The 24,480-nt window shown below is 46.7% G+C and overlaps 1 protein-coding gene across 2 annotated transcripts in view; it reads right to left on the bottom strand.

The window, feature by feature from the left end:
- Positions 1 to 24,480, bottom strand: part of eif4g3 (eukaryotic translation initiation factor 4 gamma 3) — a 47,577-nt gene that overhangs the window by 1,827 nt on the left and 21,270 nt on the right. The window contains exons 6-34 of one of the 2 annotated variants that reach the window (XM_023955290.1): positions 22,130 to 22,150; positions 20,424 to 20,603; positions 18,755 to 18,866; positions 18,514 to 18,677; positions 18,147 to 18,272; positions 17,488 to 17,623; positions 15,812 to 16,567; positions 15,599 to 15,699; positions 13,974 to 14,211; positions 13,743 to 13,867; positions 11,847 to 11,966; positions 11,591 to 11,746; positions 9,839 to 10,036; positions 9,595 to 9,741; positions 9,281 to 9,517; positions 8,312 to 8,416; positions 7,686 to 7,824; positions 7,424 to 7,527; positions 6,091 to 6,181; positions 4,617 to 4,734; positions 4,336 to 4,544; positions 4,135 to 4,247; positions 3,719 to 3,891; positions 3,477 to 3,602; positions 3,316 to 3,397; positions 2,542 to 2,640; positions 2,308 to 2,454; positions 864 to 945; positions 629 to 775 (exon numbers count right to left, since the gene is read on the bottom strand). In XM_023955290.1, coding sequence (XP_023811058.1) covers positions 629 to 775; positions 864 to 945; positions 2,308 to 2,454; positions 2,542 to 2,640; positions 3,316 to 3,397; positions 3,477 to 3,602; positions 3,719 to 3,891; positions 4,135 to 4,247; positions 4,336 to 4,544; positions 4,617 to 4,734; positions 6,091 to 6,181; positions 7,424 to 7,527; positions 7,686 to 7,824; positions 8,312 to 8,416; positions 9,281 to 9,517; positions 9,595 to 9,741; positions 9,839 to 10,036; positions 11,591 to 11,746; positions 11,847 to 11,966; positions 13,743 to 13,867; positions 13,974 to 14,211; positions 15,599 to 15,699; positions 15,812 to 16,567; positions 17,488 to 17,623; positions 18,147 to 18,272; positions 18,514 to 18,677; positions 18,755 to 18,866; positions 20,424 to 20,603; positions 22,130 to 22,150 — 4,552 coding nt within the window. Of the gene's footprint in view, positions 1 to 628; positions 776 to 863; positions 946 to 2,307; positions 2,455 to 2,541; positions 2,641 to 3,315; positions 3,398 to 3,476; positions 3,603 to 3,718; positions 3,892 to 4,134; positions 4,248 to 4,317; positions 4,548 to 4,616; positions 4,735 to 6,090; positions 6,182 to 7,423; positions 7,528 to 7,685; positions 7,825 to 8,311; positions 8,417 to 9,280; positions 9,518 to 9,594; positions 9,742 to 9,838; positions 10,037 to 11,590; positions 11,747 to 11,846; positions 11,967 to 13,742; positions 13,868 to 13,973; positions 14,212 to 15,598; positions 15,700 to 15,811; positions 16,568 to 17,487; positions 17,624 to 18,146; positions 18,282 to 18,513; positions 18,678 to 18,754; positions 18,867 to 20,423; positions 20,604 to 22,129; positions 22,151 to 24,480 lie in introns of both variants that reach the window. The other variant, XM_023955289.1, reaches the window with a different exon arrangement.

Below are 24,480 nucleotides of genomic sequence, written 5' to 3' on the forward strand. Positions count from 1 at the left end.
AGAATATATTTTTCTTTCAAATGTAAGATTTAGAAACAATGTGTATATTTCTTTTGAGGTTTCAAGTCTTTTTGTTTTTCATTCACTTTAGGCTGATCCGGATTTGACCCCACATCAACACGTCACCTGAAAGATGGAGATGAAAATCGATTTAGGGAAAAAGATTTTTTACCTTCAGAAATCCTAAAATGAAAAGTTTCTTTTGAACATGTTGTAAATATTATGCGACTTGACTAATTGAACTTCTAAAATCATTTTCAACATTCTTTGAAAATGGTATTTCAATGTGTAATTACCAAAACCTTCCATACACTTTTGTTTAAATCAACTGTTGGATCATGAGTGGTGTTTATATTTATTCCATATGCATTCCATAAGGGAAACGGGATGTTAGGAAGCTGCATTACTCGTTCCCGTTTCCCTGGTCTCCAAACCATTTAACTGATGGTTTTTCATTTGAGAAAGGAGCTTTAACTTTTGTTCTGAAATCAGACTTCAGGACTCGGACACTAAAAACCTGAGGCTGTGTTTTCCAGAGGGACTGAAGGAACCGGGAAACGGTTTGGATACAGAAAGGCCGTCACGGCCGTTAGACGCTCTGCTGGTGTGGGTTGGGTGCGGCACTCACTCGCGGGCTGCTCGAGCGAAACGATCAGCGCCTGAAGTGCGTAAAGTGCTTGCAGCTGTCGCTCAGTGTCTGAGTTAAGGTACTTCAGTAAAACAGGAAGTCTCCTCTGGATGATGGCCGTGTCCACCCGACAGCAGTTGTTCTCGTCTGTGGAGAGAGGCAGAGCGACGGCGGGCTGAGAACCGTTTGGAGCTTCTCCACGGGCCGAGCGTCTCCTCCGGGCGGGGGGGCTTACCTTTCACTGCTGCCTTACAAACAGCCGTCATCAGGGACCTCAGGAAGGGGGGCGAGCTGGTCTGAGGTTCATCCAGGTTCTCCTGGAGGGCGGAGCTTAGTTAGATTCAGAGCGAGGAGCAGCTCGTTCCTCTGGAACGTGTTCTCTGTCCAAACCCCGCAGCCTCCGTCTCAGAGCGGGAACCGTCAGCTTCTTCAGCGTGGCGTTTAAATCTCTACCTGAACTGACGGCAAGTAACCCCAGCGTGACGATTTAACCCCATTAAATCGTCACGCTGCTTCATCCGCCAAACGCTTCGTAAGCGTGAACTATGTCGTATTCGGGCGGCGTTTCTCTGCACGTCTGTGGACTTTCCATGCGAATCGCAGACGAGGGGCATGAAAGAATGCCACCAGACGGAGCGGAAATGAGCGGATTTGGCGCAAACATTTGCTCACCATGTGGCGAGTCGCCCTCTCACTGGAGGGTGTTCATTTCTGGAGCTGCGTGTAGATTTATGACCTGGCTGCCACGGTTAGTTCGGTTTCATTCAGGAGGGCATCTGAGCCCAGCTATCGCCAGCGCTGGTGATGTTACTGCTGCAGTTTCCATGGAAACGCATGGCGTTTCATGACTTCCATTAATTGAACGAGCGCAGAGTTAACTGAGCGACTGTTTTCAGGAACTGAGTGAGCGTAAAGCTCATACTGCGCGCTCGCTGCGTTTGCGATCAGTGTTCAGGGGGGGTGTTTGTCATTTGGGGGCGTTAACCTTTCATGTTAATCATTTACCGGTCAAATCCGGCGAGGCAGCGGGGCGGGACTTCCACTTTTTAAAGGCTTTAATATTAAAAGGAAACGGCGGATGTAGCGTGGATTAAAACGGTAACAAACGGCCAAGAACAACGTAGGAAAGTGCAGCGGGTTGTTTTGTGCTGCAAGTTTTTTCATGTGAAAATCACATATTAGGTAAATATACATGTACACTTTAGTTAGCCCGAGCTACTACGCAACGTACAGGAAGTGTGTATTGGCATGTGGTGAACCAATGCTAACAATGAAAGTCAGAAAATCAGATCAACCAGAAAGGTCACCGCGCCCTAGTGACAACCCCCCCCCCCCCCCCCCCCCCCCCCCCCCGAACACTGCTCACCCACCCAGCGTGGCGCAGGATTCCGCTCGGTTAGCATTGCGCTTGCATGGTTGTAAGGTTCGCTCCACTCCGTTCCTGAATTCGCTCGCTCAGTTATCTTTGCGCTCGTTCAATTAACGGCAGCCATGAAACGACATAGAAACGGTGCAATAAGAGCTGAAGACTTCCTGTGTTGGACGGATGTTACGGTTACAACAGAAGGTTACGAACCTTTGGACTCAGGAGGTGCATATTTGTCTAAACCCCTTTTTGCATTTGAAGTTAAACTTTATATGCCATTGAAACCTCATCTCTGGATTTCAGCTCCTCGTACCTCAACCCAATCAAAGATCTGCTCGTCACTGGCCATGTCCTCCAGGAGGAGTTTCTCCAGCTGCTGGCTCAGCTCCTCAGGAGACAGCATCCTTTTGGACGGAGCCGCCTCACAGCCCGAGCCGTCCGTCTGAAGAAACTCGAGTTTCTGCGTTTGGATGAGAAGACGGCAAACCCCGTGAGGGCGTGAAGAGGCGAGCAAACGGAAGGAGGAGCGGTTCTTCATTCAGCTGACCTGCTGTGAGATGAAAGCCTGGACGTCCTCTCCCTGTGGCAGAACGTCAGTCCAGCTGATGCCAGATTCTCTCCACAAAGAGCTTACAGTCCTATGGCTCTGTGGACGCGAGGGGGACATCATTTAGGAATGTGAGGCGTACATTTAGTCATACATGACATTACACCTTCTCCCATTTAAGGTTCAAATTCAGCTCATCCACGCCTGAAACATAGATAAACCCACTGATGTGTTTCTGATGATATTATTTCATCTTAAAAATGCATTTCTGAGTTTCTTTATTCAAATTGTTGGGAATCAGGAGCAGAGGGGAAAAAAATCTTTCTGATCATCCATCTGCAGACAAACAGATCCATGAAGGTCCAAACGGTACGGATGGATGGATCTGATACTGCTGCCATTAATGTTAGGCTGGGGGTGTAAAGCGCTGTAAGCTAACGGGGGAGAGTGTAACAGAGAGGGGGGCGGAGTCACTCAGTGCCAACAGTCCCGCCCACAACTCCGAGGTGAATTTCTACTGAACTCCTGCTGCTCTGCAGAAACTATGACCTAGAAAACAACACAGATTTTTTATTTTGTCTAAAAAAACGACATAATTCTACTTGACAGACCACTGGGAACGCTTTGAAAATAGATCAGAAGACGATCGGAGTGTATTTAAAATACACACAGATTGTAGTGTCAGTAAAAACCAAACAATGGCAGCTGAAGTTCTGTTCTGCTTTTCATCCAGCCGACCGTTTCTAAATGTGTGCAGACAGAGGGAAGACTCACCATTTGTTTGCATAGTATGTGCAGTATTTCTGAAATTAAGATCCCAGCTCTTCCAACAGGAAGCAATGGTTTGCTTAATTCACTGAAACGACAAGAACCCGTTTTAAAGAAAAGGATGGTAAATGTTGGGATGACTCTGACTGCGGGAACTTCTCTGATACCTAAAGAGCTCTCTCATAGAGAAGCCCCCGTCCTTCAGCACGGGGCAGAGCATCTCGGCCAGATACAGCCAGATGTGGGGAATGTCGATGGCCATGTCGTCTGCCATCTCCAGCGTGTCCGTGAACCTGAAAGAAGAGAAGGCCGCGCTGCAAACGGATGGAAAAGATCTCCTCTGGAGGAGCGCCGGCCGGAGCTGCGAGCAGACAGACGGGGGGGCTTGGTGTGAAACGGTCCCGCTCACCCTTTATAGAACTGAGGCTTGGGCAGGATTCCCTGCTGCACCAGCTGGAAGAAGAGCTGGCCCATGTGGTCCCGTGTGATCTGGCTCCGCTCCAGAGTGGAATCCACGCCGACCTGCACGAAGACGTGCAGCTGAGAGCCCAGGTCCAGCTCGTCCACGCACAGGACGGCCTCCTGCAGGAGAACCAGGAGAAAGCTGAGCGGAAACCGGAGCAGCTACACGCGTTTCAGGTTAACGGGATTCAAGTCAACGGAAAAGAAATCTTCAAGTAACGGATGAGCATCCGTGGTTGTTCTAGGTGGAAACTGGAGGTCATGTGACGCAGCGGCGTCACATGACCTCCAGTTTCCACCTAGAACAATCACGGACGCTCATTTAAGTCGACCGGATCTCCACCACACAGACGTTCTCGGCACCTTGTAGTCGTTGATGTGCAGGAACTCCTCAATGATGGACTTGGACTTCCTCTCGATCTCCTCCACAGACAGGGAAGGCTTGTCCACGGTCGGAACCGGAGGTTCTGGTTTCACTGGTGAAACATGGCGAGCGTGACCTTTAAATTCAAAACCCACAGCCGGATGGCGTGGAAACAGAATCACCTGCTCCGGTGTCCTCACCTGCTTCTCGCACTCTGCTGCGCTCCGACTCGCTTTTGTCCTCCGTGACGCTCGGCCTCCGAGGCTCCGCCCCTTCCCGCTCTCTTTGCGGCCCCTCGGGGGTTTGTGGCTCCAGCAGTTCTTTCGAACTGCCCCCTCTGATGAACGGGCCGGGCCGCGACGACGGTGGGCTGGCGACCACGGGCTTGTCTCGGACCGTAGAGCCTCGGCTGCTGAGAGAAGCAGAGCGTGAGCGGGTCCAGATGGAGGCAAAAGACGCCAAACAACTGCCGAGAACGTACCCTCCCAGAGTTCGCCTGGAGTCAAAGTCCGGGTTCTGTGGAGGCGGGGTCGAGGGTTGGGGCGACGGCGTGGACTGCAGCGCGGAGTACCGGTTCAGACCAGCTGTCCGAGACAGTTCTGTTACGGAAAGAGACAGAAGCAGAGTTCTGCTGTCAGACTCTGGAACGTTCTTCTAGATGCAAACCTCACGCTAAGGGGATTCATCCCAGAAGACCGGATCACATACAAAATCCTCATTTTAACCTTCAAAGCCCTCCACAACCTCACCCCTCCGTATCTCTCAGAACTCCTAACAGTGGCTCCCCCCACTCGTTCCCTCAGATCCTCTTCCTCCCTTCGACTGGCTGTTCCACGAACACGTCTCATTACCAATGGGGGGGGGTAGCGCATTCAGCAGCTCTGCCCCACAACTCTGGAACTCCCTCCCCTCTGATCTACAAAATATGGACTCACTCTGTCAGTTTTCCAAACACCTCAAAACTCACCTTTTCCGTCATGCTTTTAGCTCATAATATTTACATTTTTAACTGTTGACTTATTTTGTGTTCTGGAGTTTTATTGTTGTACGTCTATGTTTTTACATACTTTTTTACTGTGAGGCGACCCAGAAAGGCGCCATATAAATAAAATGTATTATTATTATTATTATTAAACGTTTGGACACACCTTCCCATTCATTTGAATGAGAAGGTGTGTCCAAACGCTTGGTCCGTACCGTAAATCTGATCCGATGCGTGAGAATCCTCTTCATTGTTGCATTTTAATCGTCCGTCGCTGCCTCTCAAGTTCTTGCGTCTTTTTCTTGAGCTTGGTAACTCAAACCTCATTCTTCCACTTTGCACCGGAACTGAATTGGCTTCTAACCTTTACAGGAGACCTACTTTTTGAAATTTGGGCAGCTTTGTTGGACAGAGAACGGCTAAGAATTCTCACGACTTTCAAAATAAAAGTTGTACAGCTTCAGAATAAGAGCTACATTTGACTAAAGTTAAGAAGTTAAATTTTTAAGGACTCTTTAGGAACGCCTAAACTCTAATTTTACGTACTAATTTAATTAAAATTTTAAATCTAATATAAAGTGAAAGAAAGCACCTTGTTCTACACATGCGATTTGATTGCCTCGATCCCCACAAGTTTAAATGTTTTTCAGCAAACTGAAGGATTTTCTGCTGACTGGTCTTCGCAGTAGCCCCCGTTTTTAAAGCCTTTTCTCCGTGAATTCCCCATTTTCCCGCTAAATAGCCAGCGGAGGGGAAACGATAAACCACCAGTCCACAGCCTGATGACAGAGCGACTTTTGTTCCACGTGACAGGAAGTCCAATCCTGTTCCCCTGGATTTAGGACAGTTTAATGCTTGTTAAGGCCATAATGCGGTTAAATTCAGTATGAGGATCTGCAGCCACTCCGTCTTCATCGGTCGCTGATTTGAGACGCAGCAGAACTTTTCACGTCTCGTCTGTGTTTGTTCTTACCAGAGTCGCTGGCTTTGGCTCCTCCACTGCTGCCCTTCACCCACGTTACTTGAGCTCGTGGGCCGAGCTGGATCTTCTCATCCATCTGAGGCTAGAAATAAAAAGCAAAGACTAGATCTGAGCGCCAAGAGAAAAAAACTCCAAAACAAAGGACAAACGACGTGAACATCCCGACGGCAGTAAACCAATCAGGTTTGATTCTACGTTAGATGCGTCCAGACTCGTCCCTTCTGCTGGCGCTGAGGTTGATGATCGTCGGACGGTTTAGCGCTGAGGAGGAGCAGCGACAGGGAGCGCAGGTGGGAACATTCCTGTCAGCAGGTGAGGTGTGTGTGCAGACACCAGCTGCGTTTACACGGACAAAAGTCATCGGAATGAACGCCTGATCAGAATAAAAACGCGTCACGTAAACACGCCGTTCGGAATTATCTTTTGATGGAGAGTGGTGGGTTATGCCGATTGTTGATCCGATCGTGGACAATGTTAAAAAACAGTTCTTTCTGATCGTGGGTCACTGCTGCTCTGGTTTCCGTCATGCATAGACGGTGTGGCGCTCCAGAGGAGGCTTTGGAGCTCAAACAGGACCGGTCGCCTGCTCTGCCCGTGCAAACCGTGTCTCTGGTCAGAGCAGCCGGACTCGTAGCTTGCGGGCAGGGCAGGGTGCTTTGTTACGGCGTGGTGCTTCGGACCGTCTGGCTGCTCCGCGAGAACCGGGTCTCCGCTGTGTGAGCTAACGGAGGCGGCTTCTCAAAGCGGAAATGCCGCGCAGTCCTGAGAAACCGTGTCAACAATCATGTGAATTCATGTTTCCAGTCGTGTCCAGACAAAATTAAGGCTGATGTCATTCCCACATATTTACGTTCGGTCAAGATGCACATCACGGCACGGCCCGCATGGATTTTAACCGCATCATCGGCTTAATGTTGTTGTTGGCACGTATTAGCCTAACCATAACCCTTCTTCCAGCTCTGCTCCACCAAGAAAAAAAGCACGGATTAAAAAAAAAACATATGAGCGAACAAGCACCTAATAATGATAACAATAATAAAATCACAATTAGGAGACCATCTCGCTCTATGCTGCAGCTCTGTTTGTTCACAACAGAACTCAATATTTCTTCTTCTACGGTAGTTTCCCGTATTTTAGAGAGTTCTGCACGTGTCCAAATGACTTGTTCCGGGTAAAGTTTTTTTATGGGTGTAGTACACGGCTCAACTCTAATCCGATCGAAGATCTTTTGCACATGTGACCGCGGCTGATGAACGTGAGGAGTCAGTCTGCTGGCCCTTTGAGGGTTTGCTCCTCTTCACACCGCTGCTGGTCCACGCCTCACCTTGGAGATCTTTGGGATCTTGTTTGGGTCGATGGTCCTGCTGTTCTTCGTCGTCGGCACCGTGTTCCAGGTATCGTCTCTCTGTGCTCGCTGCTCTCTGGGATCTACAGTGTAAATGAAATCAGGAATCTACTGTCCGTTCTGCACTTTTCTGGAAGTTTAAGACGTTGGAGCTCACTGAAGGACTTCCTGTCTATGGGTCAACAGCATTTCTGCAGGCCGGGCAGAGGCCCTTAAAGAGGATTTGAACCTCGGGACTGACCTGGCCGTCTCTTGCTGTCCTTGGAGAGCAGCTGCTGGTGGACCTTTCTCTGCTCTTCCTGCTCCTCAATCTTAGCCTCTTTGTGGATCTGCTCGATGGTTTTGGGGCCCTGGTCGGCTCTGCGGGACACCCAGTTGTGCTACGAAGAACAAAAAACACGACAAAGACGATCGAAGGGTTTTTCTGACGCAAACAAATGGAACAGCATCATCGAACAGACAAACAAAACTGTCTTTGTTTAGTGTTTAAGGTTTAAAGTCTTCACAAAAGCTGCAGATGTGTCTAATGCACGTTTTCTGACCAGCCGGATGTTTCCAGAGTCGCCAATCAGACCAAGACTGGCTAAGCCAAACCGGACGTTTCAGGAAAAGACGCCAACTGCTTCCTAAATGTCCCATACACTGAAATGTATGTTTACAGTTACAGTTTTTTAGAGCTGAAGTTCCAACTTTCATCATTTAGTTTCATCATACAACTTGCTTTCTGATCCACCTGAGGAAGGCGTAAAAAAGGAGAAAAAACGGTCTGATGGTGGCGCTCAGATCGAGCAGAAGATCAGAAACTTTTCGCTGAAGATCCAGTCGACTGAAAACACACGTGCAGAGTTTAAGGCTTAAAACACTCACCAATCTCAAGTCTATAACATCCTGTAGCATAAACCGAATCCTCGAAGACGTCTTCCTCTCCTTGACGATCTTCTCCATTTGATTGAAATACTGATCCATGCGAGGCTGCAGACAAGGAGGAGATGAAGAGTCAGAACTTTCCTTTTCCGTCTGAGGCAGCAGCTGCTCTTTGTGAACCTCTAACTCACTGGAACTAAGAAAACCAAAGTCATCCGGGAACAGGACAGCAAAAAAATATCAATTCAAGTCAAACCGTGTTCAATTGAAACGCAATTTAAACTTTTAAATGGAATCGATCAGGTAAAAAGTACGGTTTTCTCTTTAATGGGTTAAAAGAAAGAAGGAAAGTTACAAAAAGAAATAAAGAAGTGTTTTTGTTTATTTCTGATTCCTTTGTGAGGACGTTTCCGTCTCTGAAGCCACGTTCACATGTCAGGCGGGATCTTGAACGCGCCTCTAGCATACGGCGTTCACACTGGACAAGCAGGGAGGGGATTCTTGTTTCTTTCGCTACCGGATGCTAGCACACCTACAGTTGGAAAGTGGTGCAAATCTGGTCAACGTTGCTCCAGACTTTTTCTTTCACAGCTCCATTCTGATAAATGAAAGACCAACTCCAGCCGGGCACAAACTGCAAACTGATCAATTTCTCCTCCGTAATCAATCTTCAAACGGTTGTCAGTTCCGTGAATTAAAAGGGCCTCCATCCATACATCACTACCAAATCCAAGTCCCTGATTGGCCAAAGTTTGACCTGGTCTAACTTTTAATGTGCATTTTGTACATGGAGCCCAAAAACGGTCTTGAAAAAAATGCGTGAAAGCAAAATATTTGTATGCGGTTGTCACTTGTCCGCGGGTTGCAGAGGGTGGTGTGAATGTGGTTCAACTCAGAGATCTGCTGTGGTTTCCTGACACTGAAGATACCTTTGGGGCCGGACCCTCAGAACAACCTCCGCCCTGGTCTCACCTTGGCCTTCTCAAAGTCCAGGTCCTTGCCGATGGTGGTGAGCAGCCTGCAGAGGCATTCCAGAGACTCCTCGTCGTGGTTCTTCAGCAGCTTGACCACACAGTCGTGCATGATGGCCTCCGTCAGCATCTTCAGCTTGAACAGCTCGCCGATGAACTTGATGTTGCCGATGGACCGCCGGCGGGCTTTGTCCTTGGCTTCTTCCAGCTCCTCCTGGAGCCGCTCGCGCTCCGTCGTCTGAAGGACAAAAACATTGGGGGCTGGATTCTCCAAGGCGCCTTCGGGGCTTTGCGTGAAGTCAAGACGCCACTCACAGATGCAGCAGAGTCCAGCTCTTTCTGCTTCCTCTCGAACACCACATCGTCCACCTTGTCCTTCTCAAACTCCTTCTGGCAGCGATTTAGCAGCAGCTTGCGGAAATTCACAGTGGAGTTGGGTTTGTCCGTCATCTGCACTTTCAGCTGGAAGAGAACGTGAAAGAAAAGGGCAGACGTTAAGCGACAAACGCGGCAGAGAGACCTGCTCTGCGGTTCCAACCCCGGCAGAATGGGAGCGTACCGTGGCGAGGCAGCGGCACATGTTCCCGTACGCGACGGAGAAGCCGGGCTCGTCGATGGCCTTCTCAAAGACCAGGTCGATGACGCCTTTCAGCCGCTCCTCCGTGTCGATGGTCAGATCCGTCACCTGCTTCATCAGCTGGTTGAACTTCTGAGGCGTCAGCTTGTTCAGGATGCTGCGAACTCTCCGGAAGAGCTCCTGCACGCAAAACGGCACAACGGAGAGGTGAGAACCAGAGGGTGCCATCTTTACCATTCAGGGAGCCATCATTCCATTAAGAAACGATTATCAAAGCATCCCTAACCTATGCAGTTTATTGAAAAATGCATCCACTGAAGTACATTTGCAGGTAAAGACAAAAGTAGTACATGTTCCTTTCATAAGTGACCACGGTCTAAGCGAGATAATGCCCTTCATCACAAAAGGCTTCCAAGTAGTCTATTCATTCCTGATAATGCTAACCTTTATAAAACGGACCTTAAAACACCTGTTTTCTAAAGACTCGTTCCTTTTATTTTGAAGTCAAAGGCTCTGCTTCTGTTTCCTCTCTGCCAAAAGAAGCGTTTGTTTTTATGTCACTTCGCTAGCTTGAGGGTTGTAATTTAGCCTTCAGAGCAGCCGCTTTAAGAAACCAGTGGATGGATTTTCAACACGTGTCTGAGCGACGCGACATACATCAAGCGTGCGTCGCGTGTGTTGGAGAGAACCAGGTGGTTTTCCAAAATAAAGCTTCCTTCAGAGTCAGTCTATAAACAAAACGGTGAAAACGTAGGTCTTGGTTTTTCATTTTTAATCTCTGCAGCCTAGTACCAACCGTCCCACGGACCAGTTGGGGGGTTTGGGGGGGGGGGGGGGACCACTGGTCTAAACACTTAATTTTGGTACGACTCAACTGACGCACAGCATGACTTTTGTCCAAAGCCCTATAAGCGTCGCCATTGAAGAAGCCAACATGCTTCCAAACATTAGCTTTAAGCCGAGGAAGGAGAACTAAAACAAAACAAATGTCAAATCTTATGGCAGCCTGAAGTATAAATGAATCAAATAAATCCATTTATGCATTTTACCAATCGAATGGACGCCTCCTATGTCAGCCGAAGGTCTTTGGAGTTTAATTTAGGTTACGTTGACTCTTAATTGAATTGGTCCAAGATGGTGGCGTGCAAAGACGCAGCGGCTCACGGCTCTCCTGTTCAGTGCTATTTCTTGTTGTTTTTTCTGTTTTTCTGAGGACTATCGGGTCTGCGAACCTCCTTTACACCCGTTAAGACCTCATGGATATAGGAAAGCAACATCAGACATCTGTCTCGAGTGACTTTCACCGTGACACCTCTCTCTGTAGGCGCGTGTGATGCGAATTGTAAATGTGTATAGTGACAATAAAGGCATTTTTATTCTAATTCAACTGTTGCTGTGAAATGGAAATGATGTATTTAGTTGTTTTGCTTTTTCCATGTATCGCAAGTTTTCCTCATACCTATTGACTTTTATCACGCATGGTTTATTTAGTGCACGTTTTCTTATTTTTGAGGCTTCATGGAAAGAAACAAAGTTGGAGCGAGTTGGATCCCGCCGTCTGCAGAGTCAGACATGTTTGTGTTTAAGTTCTCTCCAGTATTTTTACGCTACATTGATATTTCGATTCTGGATTATTCAAAATTCTCAAAACGGTTCCGAGTCATTTACGGATCCTCTACTAACGGATTCTCCCCCCAGCAGCAGGAAGAAGGACCCCCTCCTTTCAGTGCTCGCCTGTGTTCTCTGAGCTTCCGGATCTTCTGGGAGGGTCTCCCTCTTCATGCCGGGTTTCCAGGCGTTTTCCGCCTTTTTCAGCTGAACGTCGTCGTTGACCGTCACGTTCATGATGATCTTCCTGGGTGGGGGCCGCCGTGTCCCCATGTTCATGAGCTAAGAGAAAATGAGGAGAGGCATTGAAAATAAGAGGCGGGCCCGGCTCATGCCCCTCTATGGGGATCTCCTGACGCGTCAGCTTTCGTGTGGGACCCACCGCCGCGCCTCGCGCTCCGCTCATCTGCCTCCCAAAGTCAGCGAAAGCGGGCGTGAAGTCCGGTCCTCTGGAAATCACCCTGGAATCCACGGCGCGAGACGGCATCTTGTTCTGGTTCATCTGTGTGGCACAAAAACCAAAATGACCACAGTGGCCAGCAGGGGGCGCAGTGATGGAGTAAAACCCAATGAGCGTGCTCATGTGGCTGTATGAATGTCTAACCCAGCCACTGCAGGAAAACAAAGAAGGGGGGACCACCATGAGGTTCTGGTTTGGGTTTGTCTGACCGGAAGACCCGGAGAACCAGCTGTGAGGAAGAGGAGATCCAGCTCTTTGCGGCTCAGCTGTTCTTTCCTCCTCCTCCTCCAGATTTTGACTTTCTCCTCCGCAGGAAACAAACTTTACACCAACTGCCGGTTCGCCGCCACCGGCCTCCTCTTTCTGAGGAGGTGGGGGAGGGGCGCCCTCTCCCACCGCTGCCAAAGGGTGACTTAACAACAATGTGATTTTAATCAAAACAGCGTTTCAGAAAACCTCTGGCTCCACTCAAACTGTTGGTTCTGAAGAACAAACCGGACCGCTTTGATCACAAGATGTTCTGGTTCTGAGCGGCAGCTGCAGGCCCATCCTCCGGCACTTTTTGGGTAACGAAGGAGAACTTTCACTCAAATACTTAATCATCTGTAAATAACAGTTATTTAAAAGGAAAAAAACTCAAATATTTATAAATGTTCTGAGGTTTCACACAGAATTTCATGTTATGGTCAAATAATAATAATTGTTAATAAATAATAAATTGATAATAACAAAGTTTGTTTAAAATTCAAAATCTAAGAAGGATTATTGCAGTTAAATGGGATTTTATTATTTCCTAGAGTTCTTCTTTGGTGCATTGACTGTATGTGAGAACTGGACTGAGTGACCCCTCCCCCCTGGCGTTCCAAACAGGAAGTACCTGCTGGCTCCAAGAAGCTAAAATCCCATAGACCTCTAGAGAAATAAACAGCTCTAATTCTTTTGGTCAGAATAAATCCTCTTTTTAACATCTTGATAATTTTTTAAATATCTTTTCTGTAGTTCAAGTTACAAACCGACCAATCACATGCCTCAACATAAGTGGGCGGAGCCTGCTGGCCCCCACATCCAACGTTCAAAACGTTGGACAGATTTCGTGTGGCCTTCCAACCAGCTCACTCCTGATTGGTCACAGTGGTTGCCATAGAAACGTTGACTCAGACCGACTCGGGCCAATCGCTGCTTACTGAAGATGCCCGGCTTCAACATTGCAGCGTCTGTATCGCAAAAGAAATCTGGTTGGAGCTAGAAGTTAATCATATTCTATAGGTGACGTCACTCAGTCCAGTTCTCATTTACAGTCAATGGTTTGGAGAAAGAATTTTAAAAAAATGAATCGGTTTTTCAAGACCCTGTACGATCCGGGTCTTCAGTGGTTTTTTTAAACAGTGATCCCTCACTGTTTCTCAGTCTTTTTTAGCAGATATTTTTGTGAAATGTTGCATTATTATTTTACAGTGCATTAGGTCCTGATCGGCTGTCAATCAATCTCCTGCGTGCCGTGTCCCCTGTATAGAACACTACAGTCTGTCTAACCTACATAAATCTTTGTTTTCATTCTATAATCCTGGACTCCTTTTTCTATGAAGGTTTGAAATTGTTCACGTCTGTCTGAGAAAAGGGTGGAAAGTGTGTAGTGAGGAGATCAAATTAAGTTGACTACTTTGTAGATTTCGTCTGTTGCAGGATAATTTTTTTTAACGTCACTCCTGCGATGAATTAGCGAACACTACAAGATGAGGCTGAAAAGTGGAAAACAGGAGCTCAGTCTGGGCATTTTTAGGTCTTTTCTGACCTATGGCCCGGCTCGGTCCAGCTCACCTTGTCCAGCACGACGTCGCTGATTGGGGGGAGTCCTTCAGGCTTCTGTGTGCACGCCGGCATGAACTGGAAGTTCAACAGGAACTCTCTGTTGTACTGACGCTTCCCACCTGACTCAGCCATGTCTGAAGAAGACATTTCAGGAAGTAAAGAGGGAAAACACTCGTTATTCCAACAGTTTCAACAGCAGGGGGGTGGGGGATCATTGGCCCCACTTTAAAATGATCTAACCCTCCATGTCCTGGCCCGGCCCCACAGAGTTCTCCTTGTCTCCGGAGGTGGCGCCGCTGTCGCTGCTCTCCGTCTCCGAGATGTGACCCGCCCCGTTCCTCATGGGCTCCAGCTCCGTCTCGCCGTTTTCCTCCGGTGCAGGTGGGGGGTCGAAGGCCGACGGCAGGGGGCTGCAGCTGAGAGGAGACGAACGCAGAGCCTGGTCTCCGGCAGGCGGATCCGCGGCCCTGGGCTGGTCCTGTGTGGAGGTCAGAATCATTCGTGAAGCTTCAGATGACAGAAGTGCTGCTGAGGCTGCTCTGAACCTGAAAACGTCCACGCGAGACGCGAGAGGAGGCGTGCTTGATCTGAACAGCATGAGAAGATCACGGATGAGACGGCAGTGAAAGCATAAAAGGATCAAGTTTCCTCAGAGACTTCACAGCACTCCTCATCCAGGAACAGTTCACAAACCCATTTAGTTAAAGGGGAGTCATTTCTGAAGCGGATCCAGGAGCATAAAGACCCCAGAGAGCCACAGAGTTTTGTCTAAACTTGTGGCGATAAATGATGCGTGTGAACGGAGTCGGAGAGCAAAGGTGTCGGTTCAAAGGCCAGCCCGGGTTCCTCGCCTATAAACGGGTGAAACCAGAGATACAAGCCTTGGAAACAAACGTATTTCCCCGGATGATGAACTTGCTCGGAGAGCCGCTCACCCCCTCCACATTTAAAGGGTTGTGGGCATCCAGCATGGCGTTCTGGCTATACGGAAAACCAGGAGAAAAGACGGGAAAGCGACGGAAAATAGGTTTTTTTTTTAAAAAGGAAGACGCGGCGCCCCGCATCGTCCCCGACTGCAGGAAGGCTGCAGCCGGTACTTTCGTCTCAAACACCTCAGCAGTTTGTTCAGCCCTTTGACATGCCAGCAGACAAAAATGGTCCAGAAAAGAAATCGGATCCCAGCTGAAACTAACAGAACCAAAATGAAAGTCCCGCTCGATGGCAATCCATTATCTGGTTAAATTACAAAACACAGCGGTCCCTCGTTATCTCGTGGTTTACTTTACACAGTTTTTTTTTGCACTTTTTCAAGCTTATTTTGTTTTTAAACTGTGAATTCTGCTCTGTGTCCTGATTGGCTGTAGGCTAATGTCAATCAACCTCCTCCAAGCCGTGTCTCCGCCACAGAATGTGTTCAGTTTGTCAATTCTTCATAAATCTTTGTTTTCGTTCTACAATCTTATTTTTCTATGAAGGTTTGAACCTTGAGAATTTAAACAAGAGAGAATGTTGCTAAAAGTGTGTAGAGGGGAGTTAGAAGGTCTTAAAACATCTAGAATCACAGTAAAAAATAAATATGAATCCAACTCCAGCGATAAACAAAGGATTACTACTGTAATCCTTTGTTTATCGGAAACATCAGGAAGACAAACTGAACTGGGTCAGGACCGTGGAAAACAAAAGCTGAAACCCCAGCGCCACATATGGAAGACATCTCGTCTCGTCTGACGCAAGAAAAAAAGCTGCAGCTGACGGAGACGCGAGGCAACCAGCATCGCCAGAATGAGAGTTTCTATAGGGTTTTTTGGGGCAAATGGTTAATTGACACAACTCTATAATAAGATTTCAAAATGGGCGGCTGGGACCTCCTCTCTGACGTCGTCCTCCTTGTGAGGGGCCTCCCCAGCAAAGATCCCGTCATTTGGTTTTCTCCAGGTCTTTGGTATCACAGAAGAACTTTGATTGACTGTTGAAGACAGGAATGGAAATGGAACGAGCTTCTGTCAGAACAACCAAACGTGGCAGACTCTGCGTTGAGGTCGTCAGAAGTGAAATGAAGCCCGTCAGCTGGATGTTACCTGTGGGGGGGCTCTTCCTGGTGAAGGTTTGTGGTTCCGTTTTGCTCCCGGAGCTGCTGCTGGGCTCCACCTCTCCTCCGATGGCGTTTTTGGCGTCGACGGTCTCGCTCAGCTCGTCTGCCTCAGCGGGGGCCTGGACCAGAGGTGGGAGGCCCGGGGGGAGCGTGGCGGGCAGAACTGGGATGGGGCTTGGAGACAGGGTAACCGGGACCACAGCCACAGGCACCAGAGGGGGGAGGGGGGCAGCAATCTGCACTTCTGGCCTTACGTCGGGGGGCAGGCTTTCCGACGGGGGGGCCTCCCTGTATGCAGGAGACTGGGGTAGGAGGCCGGGCGGAAGCAGAACAGCGGCTTTAGGCGGCGCAGCATCCAGCTCGTTTCCAGAGTCTGCCAGGCCGTTCAAAGCCGCTGGGCCGGGCGTCTGAGGAGCAGCCGCAGCTGGGGGGTGGTCGGCGAGGGGGGGCTCCGTGCTCAGCGTCTGAGGTGGTGTCAGAGAGGTTTTGTTGCTCCCAGGAGAAGACGAGGGGGAGGAAGCCAGAGCGGTGGACTCTGACGGACCTTCAACGCTGTTTACCGCAGAGAGTGGCAGGGTGACCGGGGCGGCCTGGTGGGGGGCGGGAGGAAGCTCTGGTTCATTAGGAGTGGAGGGCTTCGACACCGGAGTGCTGGCCTGCAGTCTCTCCAATGGAGCTTCCAGCTGCACCAGCCCAGGAGAGGAAGACTTCGGGATTACTGGCTCCAGTTTGGGGATTTCATCTGAAAGGAGGAAGAGCGGATTGCTTATGATGAAGACTACAGAGGCTCATGCAGGTTGCTGTGATAAATACGCTCTGATAGAAATAGATTAGTCAGTGATTATAGAGAACTACACTTAAAAAAGGTCTACAGGTAATAATTCACTCATTTAAAAAAAGTCAATAGCTCCCATTTTAAGGAAAGAAAAGTCCTGAGTCAACCATCTGAGGCGTTTAACTGGTTGAATACTTTATTTCTTTGTTATAGTATCTACCACCATTTCTTGATGCTTACATCCTACAATGCTTCATCTATTTAAACCATTCAACTGTTAAAATGTTCAGCTCTTTCCAGCTGTGACTTTTGCTCCTTCAAATCCTTGAACTTTTCCAGATTTCCAGGATTTTTGCTTCCACTGAAATTTATGGTGCAGACGCTCGCTGGTTCGAGACCCGGCTCTGGCATTTTTTACAAACATATCTATTTCACGTTTGTGCCGTTTTCACTTTATTTTTGATTTTTTTGCCAATTATTTCCCTTTAAGTTTCATTTTCATTCAGCGACATGGCATTCAGCTCCTTCTAGTATTTATTTAAAATGATTGATTCGGCTCCGTGAAGAGGAGATAAGAAGAAGCCGTCTGACGCGCAGCGACTGGTCTGACCAAAATCAACGCCATCTAAAGGCTGGCGTTATATGCCGAACGTCCAGTTTTAATGAGAAGTCAATGCACGGATGCAAGCGGAGTGCCTGCAGCACGTCTGGGCGTGGCGCCATTCTCTCAAAAATGCGCCAGATGTTTCCAGAGATTGAACTGTCTGAACTTTGGCGAAGAGATTGCATCATGTGAGCTAAACATGTCCAAAGTACGGCACGTGGGTGGGGTGCCAGGTTATGAACAGACTGTTGAAAAGGTTCAAAGCAAAGGCATCGAGGCAAACCTGGCCACGATTTGACGTCTGTAAGCCCAGCGGTCACTGGCGGCGGCAGCGGCGGCGGCATCTGCTGGGGCTCCAACGTGAAACCTCCGGGGTGGGGCTGCTGCTGCTGCTCCGGAGTATGACTGCTGCTCGGCTGCTGAAATTCAGAGGAGAGACGGTGAGGAGGAAGAGTTTGGAGACGTTAGAGGCACCGGTGTGGAGAATGAAGCAAACAAACTGCAGAAACTATTAGGTATGGTTTCGTTAAGAGATGACAAGTATTGGAAGGAGATGGATCCAAAAGTGAAAAGAACGGAGAGAAGCCACCTAAGACCAGAGGATGATGTCACAATAATCCAGAGAAGTCTGGTTTAGCCTTCAGGTGTCTTTAGTCACAACTGATGAGACGGCACAAAGCCGTCTCTTTCAGCAACGGAAAATGAGTTTTTTTGTTTTTAAAACTGGTGAGAAGAAGCTCTAGCGTGGATTATAGTCCAGTTGTAAACTGCTATGAGACAGTAAGTGGGTTATCTGACATCTGGGATGTATGAGGGGTCCTTCTGCACCAGATCTGGAGGTTTATTAAAAAAATCCCCACAATTCAACACTGCCTTTTCTATAGTGCGTCATGAATCGGGAAGGAGGAGACACTTGACGGCCTTGCAGCAGGTGAGAGTTACCTGTGGGGGGGTGGGAGTAGAGGAGGGAGGGCCGACAGGAGGCGTCGAGTTCCTGCTTCCAGATACCCCCGCCATGATCTCCTCTGTGATGTCCCTGCCCCCCTGGTTTGGGTCACGGATACGGATCTGGGAGGACAATGGCACCCAAATAAGCAGGTAAGTATTCCAGGACTCAGGAAAAGCTCAACCCGTTCTCAGGGCGGGAATTACTCAGACATGTTCAAATCTGCACAGAATTCCAAGCTGTCACTGAACAATTACTCTAAAGCTGTCTGCGGTGAGGAAGACTATCTGCAGACGAAGGTCACCATGACGACGACAGCCCCCCCAGAGCATCAAAGCTCCTCCAGACTACCGAGATACTCACTGGTTTTTTCTCACGCTTGACTGGATGAGGTTGCTGCTGTTGTGTAGGCACTATGATGGGGGCTGAGGGCGGGTACAGCGTCTGTCCTGGGTAGTAGGGGGGGCCGGCGGTGGCGATGGGGGCGGGAACGGAGGGGGAGACCGGAGGATGGTACCTGAGGGGATCTGGAGGAATTTAAAAAGCATTTTGGTGAAAAATCCAGGCTGGAGATGTGATGGAGTCAAACGGATTATGAACTCACGATACGGAGCAGGATACTCCCCGGGTCCTGGACCGGGATAGAAGGTACCGGAGCCTGCAGGCTGCACGGAATACTGTTGGGGGGGTCCGACATAAGGTGTGCTGTGGCGATACTAGGAGCACAAAGGACAAGAGGACACGGACAATGACAATGGGATGTTACTGTTAACTAATCCTCATTTATGAGGATTTTCTGCTCATTTGTTAATAAAAACTGTTTTCCAGCAGGTTTGAACTTCACTGGACATTCACCTAAAATTATATTTTTGGAGGAATAAACACAGCTAAGCTCTCTGAAAGTCGGATTTTCCCAGGGTTTGTCTTGAGACGTTTCTTACGAAGCGAGACGTTAGAATACGGAGCTTTTGAACAGAATTGCTAAACTCGTAATCCTTCACTATATTCATAAACACCGTGAATCAGCGATCACAGACAGCCAAAATTTTCGTACTCGTTTTTCCTGGAACAAATCGTGAATATCAGAGTATTCGGATACTTCTTGCAGCAATAAAGTTTAGCGATGGTTTTTGAGGGGGACACTTATCAGCCAATAGGGGCAGAAGAGGCATGAAAACCCGTTTTATGACTGCAGCTTGAGAGAGAGGAGGGAATAAAAGGAAAAGAGAACTGAAGTCAGTCATGTGGCCGTGCTGAGGAAACACATGCAGGACGGTCTTTTTTTTCACTTCCAGGCACAAGTTTTATTCAGGGAAAAAAAATAGAAAAACCCATTTGTTTATTCATGTAACATCAGATAAAATGGTGTCAAATATTGGTTGAAAGCAATAAATCCTTCAATCCATTGTTTTCCTGTTTCTCTTTCTTTATTCTAGTATCTTCCACCATTTTTTTGCTGCTCAACTTGTGCTACAATTTTCAGCTATTTTCACCATTCAACTATTCAAATGTTCAGCTCTTTCAGCTTTTTCCAGCTATGACTTTTGGTTTTTCAAATCCTTGAACTTTTCCAGATATTCCAGGATTTCTGCCTCCATTGAAATAAATGGGGAATCCTTGAAAACCTTTGCTTCTCAGAAGCTCTCTTGTCTTTTTTACTGTCTTGCTGTTGTGATAAACTGTGGCGTAATGTATATTAAGGAAAGTATTATGGTATTAATAAGCAGTTCGGGTCAATATTTTATGGATGGCCCAGAATGATGCGTTTAATTAGAGCACTCTGGACTGGATGTTTTAGTTTAGTTTTGGTTTCTTTATTGTCCAAGATTGAAAAGAAAAAAGCCCTTTGGTGGTGTAAAAAGTAAAGATTGGAAGCCTGATTTCATTACAAAAAACTCAATAAAACCACTTTTTTTGCTGTATTTTGATCTTTTTGGGCACCACAATGTCACAAATTTTAATTATAAAACACCTCAAAATGAGGCTTTTTCACAGCAATTGTTAGGTTTGATAAAAATAGATAAGAATAATGACTGACAGGTCATAATTGATCGAAGAAAAAAAAAAAAGAATTGCACGACGGCTCTAACAAGAAAATGTTTCAAGGAAAAACACTGGAACTTGACGAAGTTTCTCACTGCAGATGCAGATTTTTTTTTTATAGCTTTTTTAAACTTTCCTCTCAGACAGGAAGAACTTCAAATATTTACCTTTAAAAACTAAAGATCTTCTGCATCAAATACTTGAAGATATTCCCAAACGGCGTTGTGTACCTGAGGGATGTAGTACTGCGTGGCATGTGCAGAGTGGAAAGGCATGGGGGCCATGGTCATGACGATGGGCTGGTTGGTGGGGTAGACGGCCGCGGTGGGGGCCTGCGAGCCGGGCCGGATGGACGCTGTGTTGGTTGGGATGGTGGGTCTCGCCGTCTGCATCTGAGCCCTCTGGAAAAACTGGGGGGGGGGGGGGGGGGGACACGCCAAACGGGAATCAGACCTCCGGGAGCTTCCGTCTCTGCAGGGTGAGTCGGCTCCAGAATCAAAGCTACCAGTCTGAGCGGACAGCTTCCTGGCTGTAAGGAATTCCTAAAAAAAACCTCGCTGGTTCTTCCGTTCTTTGCAGGGAACCAGGAAGTGTCTGGTGTGTCCGTTTACTGGAGAACATCTCTAACCAACCTGCTGCAAGTAGAATGTTTACCTTTTCACTTCTCTGTACAAACAACAACAAGCTCATCCATCTGTTAACGTTCAACATTAGATAACAGGAAACATCAATGCATGAGCAGAAGATTTACAAAATAAAAGCCTCTGGTGTTTTACTCATATTGTAGGAAGCTTTTGTTCTGGTATTTTTAGAACTTTAGTAACAAAATGTTTGTATTTTTGACGGCGTATTTATTCTTTACCTGAATCACCTGAACGTTTTACATCTTTCCAACGTCGTCAGTAATAATTGGGGAATATTTTTCTTAAATGTCTAGTATTTTTTGCTATTACTACAGATAAACTGGTGGTTTTTAATCAAGGCATGTCAGGCTTTTTAAATTATTCAGACATTTGTGAAAATCTTTTCTACTTACATTTAATTTAAAGAGGAATTAGGAAGCAGAACTCAAAGTACAGACAAGTTACTTACAGACGTTTGTTGTGTTTTCATGTAAAACTCAGAGAAAAAAGCCACATGTGCAACATTTCCAGGTTTATTTTCTTTAATTTAACTTTTAAAATGGCTTTTAGCTTATTACATGAATTTTATTCTAGAAATTGTTGCATCATCTGTACATGTATGCTAAAAATTTGAATTGTTTACTGTAAGAGAATAAGGATTGGGAAGAATAAGATGAATAAATGTCTAATTTCTGTGTGACTGCAGACTTCACGGAGAAAACACTTGAAGTTTCACGTCAGATATTGTAAAAATTTAGCAAAGAAACCAGCAGCTGTGAGAGAGAGAGGCTGTAGGGGAGAAAAGACAAACGGTAACGGCGACGGCGACAACAACAACAACAACAACAACAGCAGCAGCAGCAGTGCTGGTTAGGGTCATTTTTAGACCTGGGGTATTTTTAACCCGGCAGGGAAAATCACCTGTACTATCAGAAATCCTCCTGGCTGCTGTTGATGTAAACAGTTCAGTGAAATCTGGGCTTGGAGCCGGAAACTGTTCAAAGTAGAACTGTTTTTTTAATGCCCCCCCTCTACGAAACAGCTGTCAGTAGTTCATGGAAGTGAAGGACGTCGTCACATATTTAGCAACAATAAACATTTCATAAATATTGAGCATCTCTTTAGAGGGTTGCCCTCTGAAAGACACAGAAATGCAGATTCTCTAAAGTCTGAGGCGTGACGGACAGATGGATCTATGAAGAAGACCTAAAGGTAACTAAATGAATCCTGCGAGGTGGGGGGTGGTGAACAGTACAGAGGAGGGGGCTGAATTCAACATGATCCTCATGCAGATCAGAAGGACGTGAAGTTACCTGGATGGGCCTGAATCCTCCCTTCAGGACAGAAAGCAGGAAAGAGAAAAAAAGCCAATGGGGGGGGGGGGGGGGGGGGGGGGGCACAGGTGAGATTGAATCAGCCACACGAACACACAAAACTGATCCAATGTTATTATCCAACAGTTGGTTCTGAGAATGATTACATAGACTTCACCGTCGTCTGTTCACATTCAGACATTACAGAAATACGTTTGAACAATCAGTACAAGAAAGCTGAAAATAACTGGACCAAAATGACGGAGTGGGGGCCATTTTAACCCCAGAGCCCCATCGCCGGCTGACTTTCACCCGAGCAAAACTATTTCCATGACTTCCATAATGTTGCGTGTCGAGGAGTCCGTGTCCCAGGAATGGATGGACCAAAGACCAAGATTCTATGCATCATTTCATTATTTTCCGGAATTTTCTGTTCTCAAATTCCTAATTTTCAGTAATTTTTGAGCATGTTTTTCTTCATTTTGTTACACAAACCACAGTTGACAATAAAAGAAAACCCCTCTAATTTATCAAGTGTTGTCATGTTTTGATCTATTTTTTATGGAAAGTACTTTTTGTTGCGTATATTATGTCCGGTAAAAATTATCGGGCAAAGTGTTTTAGGGTCAAAGACCTTTTCTGCAGAATTTAAAGGGACTATAAAATTGCAAAATCCATTTTTGGAGCTTTTAAGCGTATAATAATGTTCCTTTCTCACAAAAAGAAAAGCCAAATCGGTATTTGGACCCATGCTCGTATTCCAGAGTATTCCAGTATTCCAAGAAAATAAATAAATACAAAGGACTCTGCATCAAAGTGAATTGGTTTCCATCATCTCATTCATCTTAACTCTGGGTGTTTGACAGACGGAAAAGTCTATTCAAGGTTGTGGAAAATGGACAAAAGATCAAGGGAAACATCACGCTCATAAAGAATAAAAATAAATAATTAAATAAATATCCCAACAGCATTTTGAATCAATAAAAGTATGGCCAAATGAACTATCGCGATATATCGGCAAAAACATTTTTTCTAGCACATCTAGTGTTGAAGCTCCCTGTGCTTTCATCTCAGTGGGAAACTGATCCAAATGGCTCTTTTGTCATAAGCTGACGTAGATCGGTGAGAACCGCCCCTTCCAGGAAGAGTCTGCGCAGCCAGCACCGCCCACAGGCTAACACACACACCCACTTTCTCCACAGCGTTAGCGGTATTGGCAAACACGCTTTTTCTTTTATTCGCACAATACACACATCCATCTCTGAAAAACTTTGGATTTTGTGTGTGTTTTGGTGGGTGAAACGCAGACACGCTGCCGACGGCGACTATAGGTTGACATCATGAAAGGGGTGGCACCCACAAGGAGACAAAAGGCGGAGCTTCAAGAGTTCGAGTCGTTTTACGTCTGGGTAGAAAAGAAGTCAGGAAAGTAACTAATATTTCATCAACATCCGTTCTTTAGCGTGCCAAGTAGCGATGAGTCCGGCAACACCGACGTGTCAGCTAAGGTGTCGAGCTCATAAAGTGAAACCGTGTCGGCGGCGTATCGCTCCAGGAAAAAGACACTTGATTGGTCGGTCTGTCACAGAGGAGCCAAACAAGGAAGCGCATCTGCCAGCAGCGTTGGCAGATTCTGCAGTTTTCCGCCCATTTGGGTGGTTTTGAATTTTAATTTGTAGAAAAAATGTTTGCTTTGGGCCGGTTTCACGTCAATTTGGCGTGTTTTAGTTAGTTTTATTATGAGTCTAAGCTAGCTTTTATTTTGAAAAATATTTAATTTTGAAAAATTGCCTGATTTTCTTGGTTACATTTCTGTCATTTGGGTGCCAAATCAATCCAGCTCCGAGTTGAACAGAGTAGGGAAAAAAAACGAATTACTTTTGATGCTTAATTTTACTCACAATTATTGTGTTTGGTTTATTTCATCAGTATTTCAGAGCAGTTTCTCAACCTGGTTGCCTGCAGCTATGTTTTCGGTCCAGCAGGAGTCAGTATTGAGTGACACAGCATCCATACAGTTTGGGGAATGTGCCGAAACGCTTCACGAGGCCTCATCTGCCCATCAATAGAGCCAAAGCTCATGTATTATCATATACCTGGATATTGTTTACTATAAAAGGCTTAAGAATAGCATGATAGAGGCCCTTTAAAGCTTTGTTCTTGAGAGCCTTCGCCCCATACTCCGGCCTTTCCAGAACCATTTTTTAATCAATAATATCACAGTAATTTAATAAATGATTCGGAACTGAAGCAACAATAATAAAGCATCCTGTGCTTTACTTGTCCTGATTGGTGCGAGGCGGGAGAAACTCATTTTCTGTTTTCACAGCTTCTGCAAAAACAGGATCCAC

Source organism: Oryzias latipes, chromosome 5, assembly GCF_002234675.1.
Source record: "Oryzias latipes chromosome 5, ASM223467v1".
In the NCBI taxonomy this organism is placed as follows: domain Eukaryota; kingdom Metazoa; phylum Chordata; class Actinopteri; order Beloniformes; family Adrianichthyidae; genus Oryzias; species Oryzias latipes.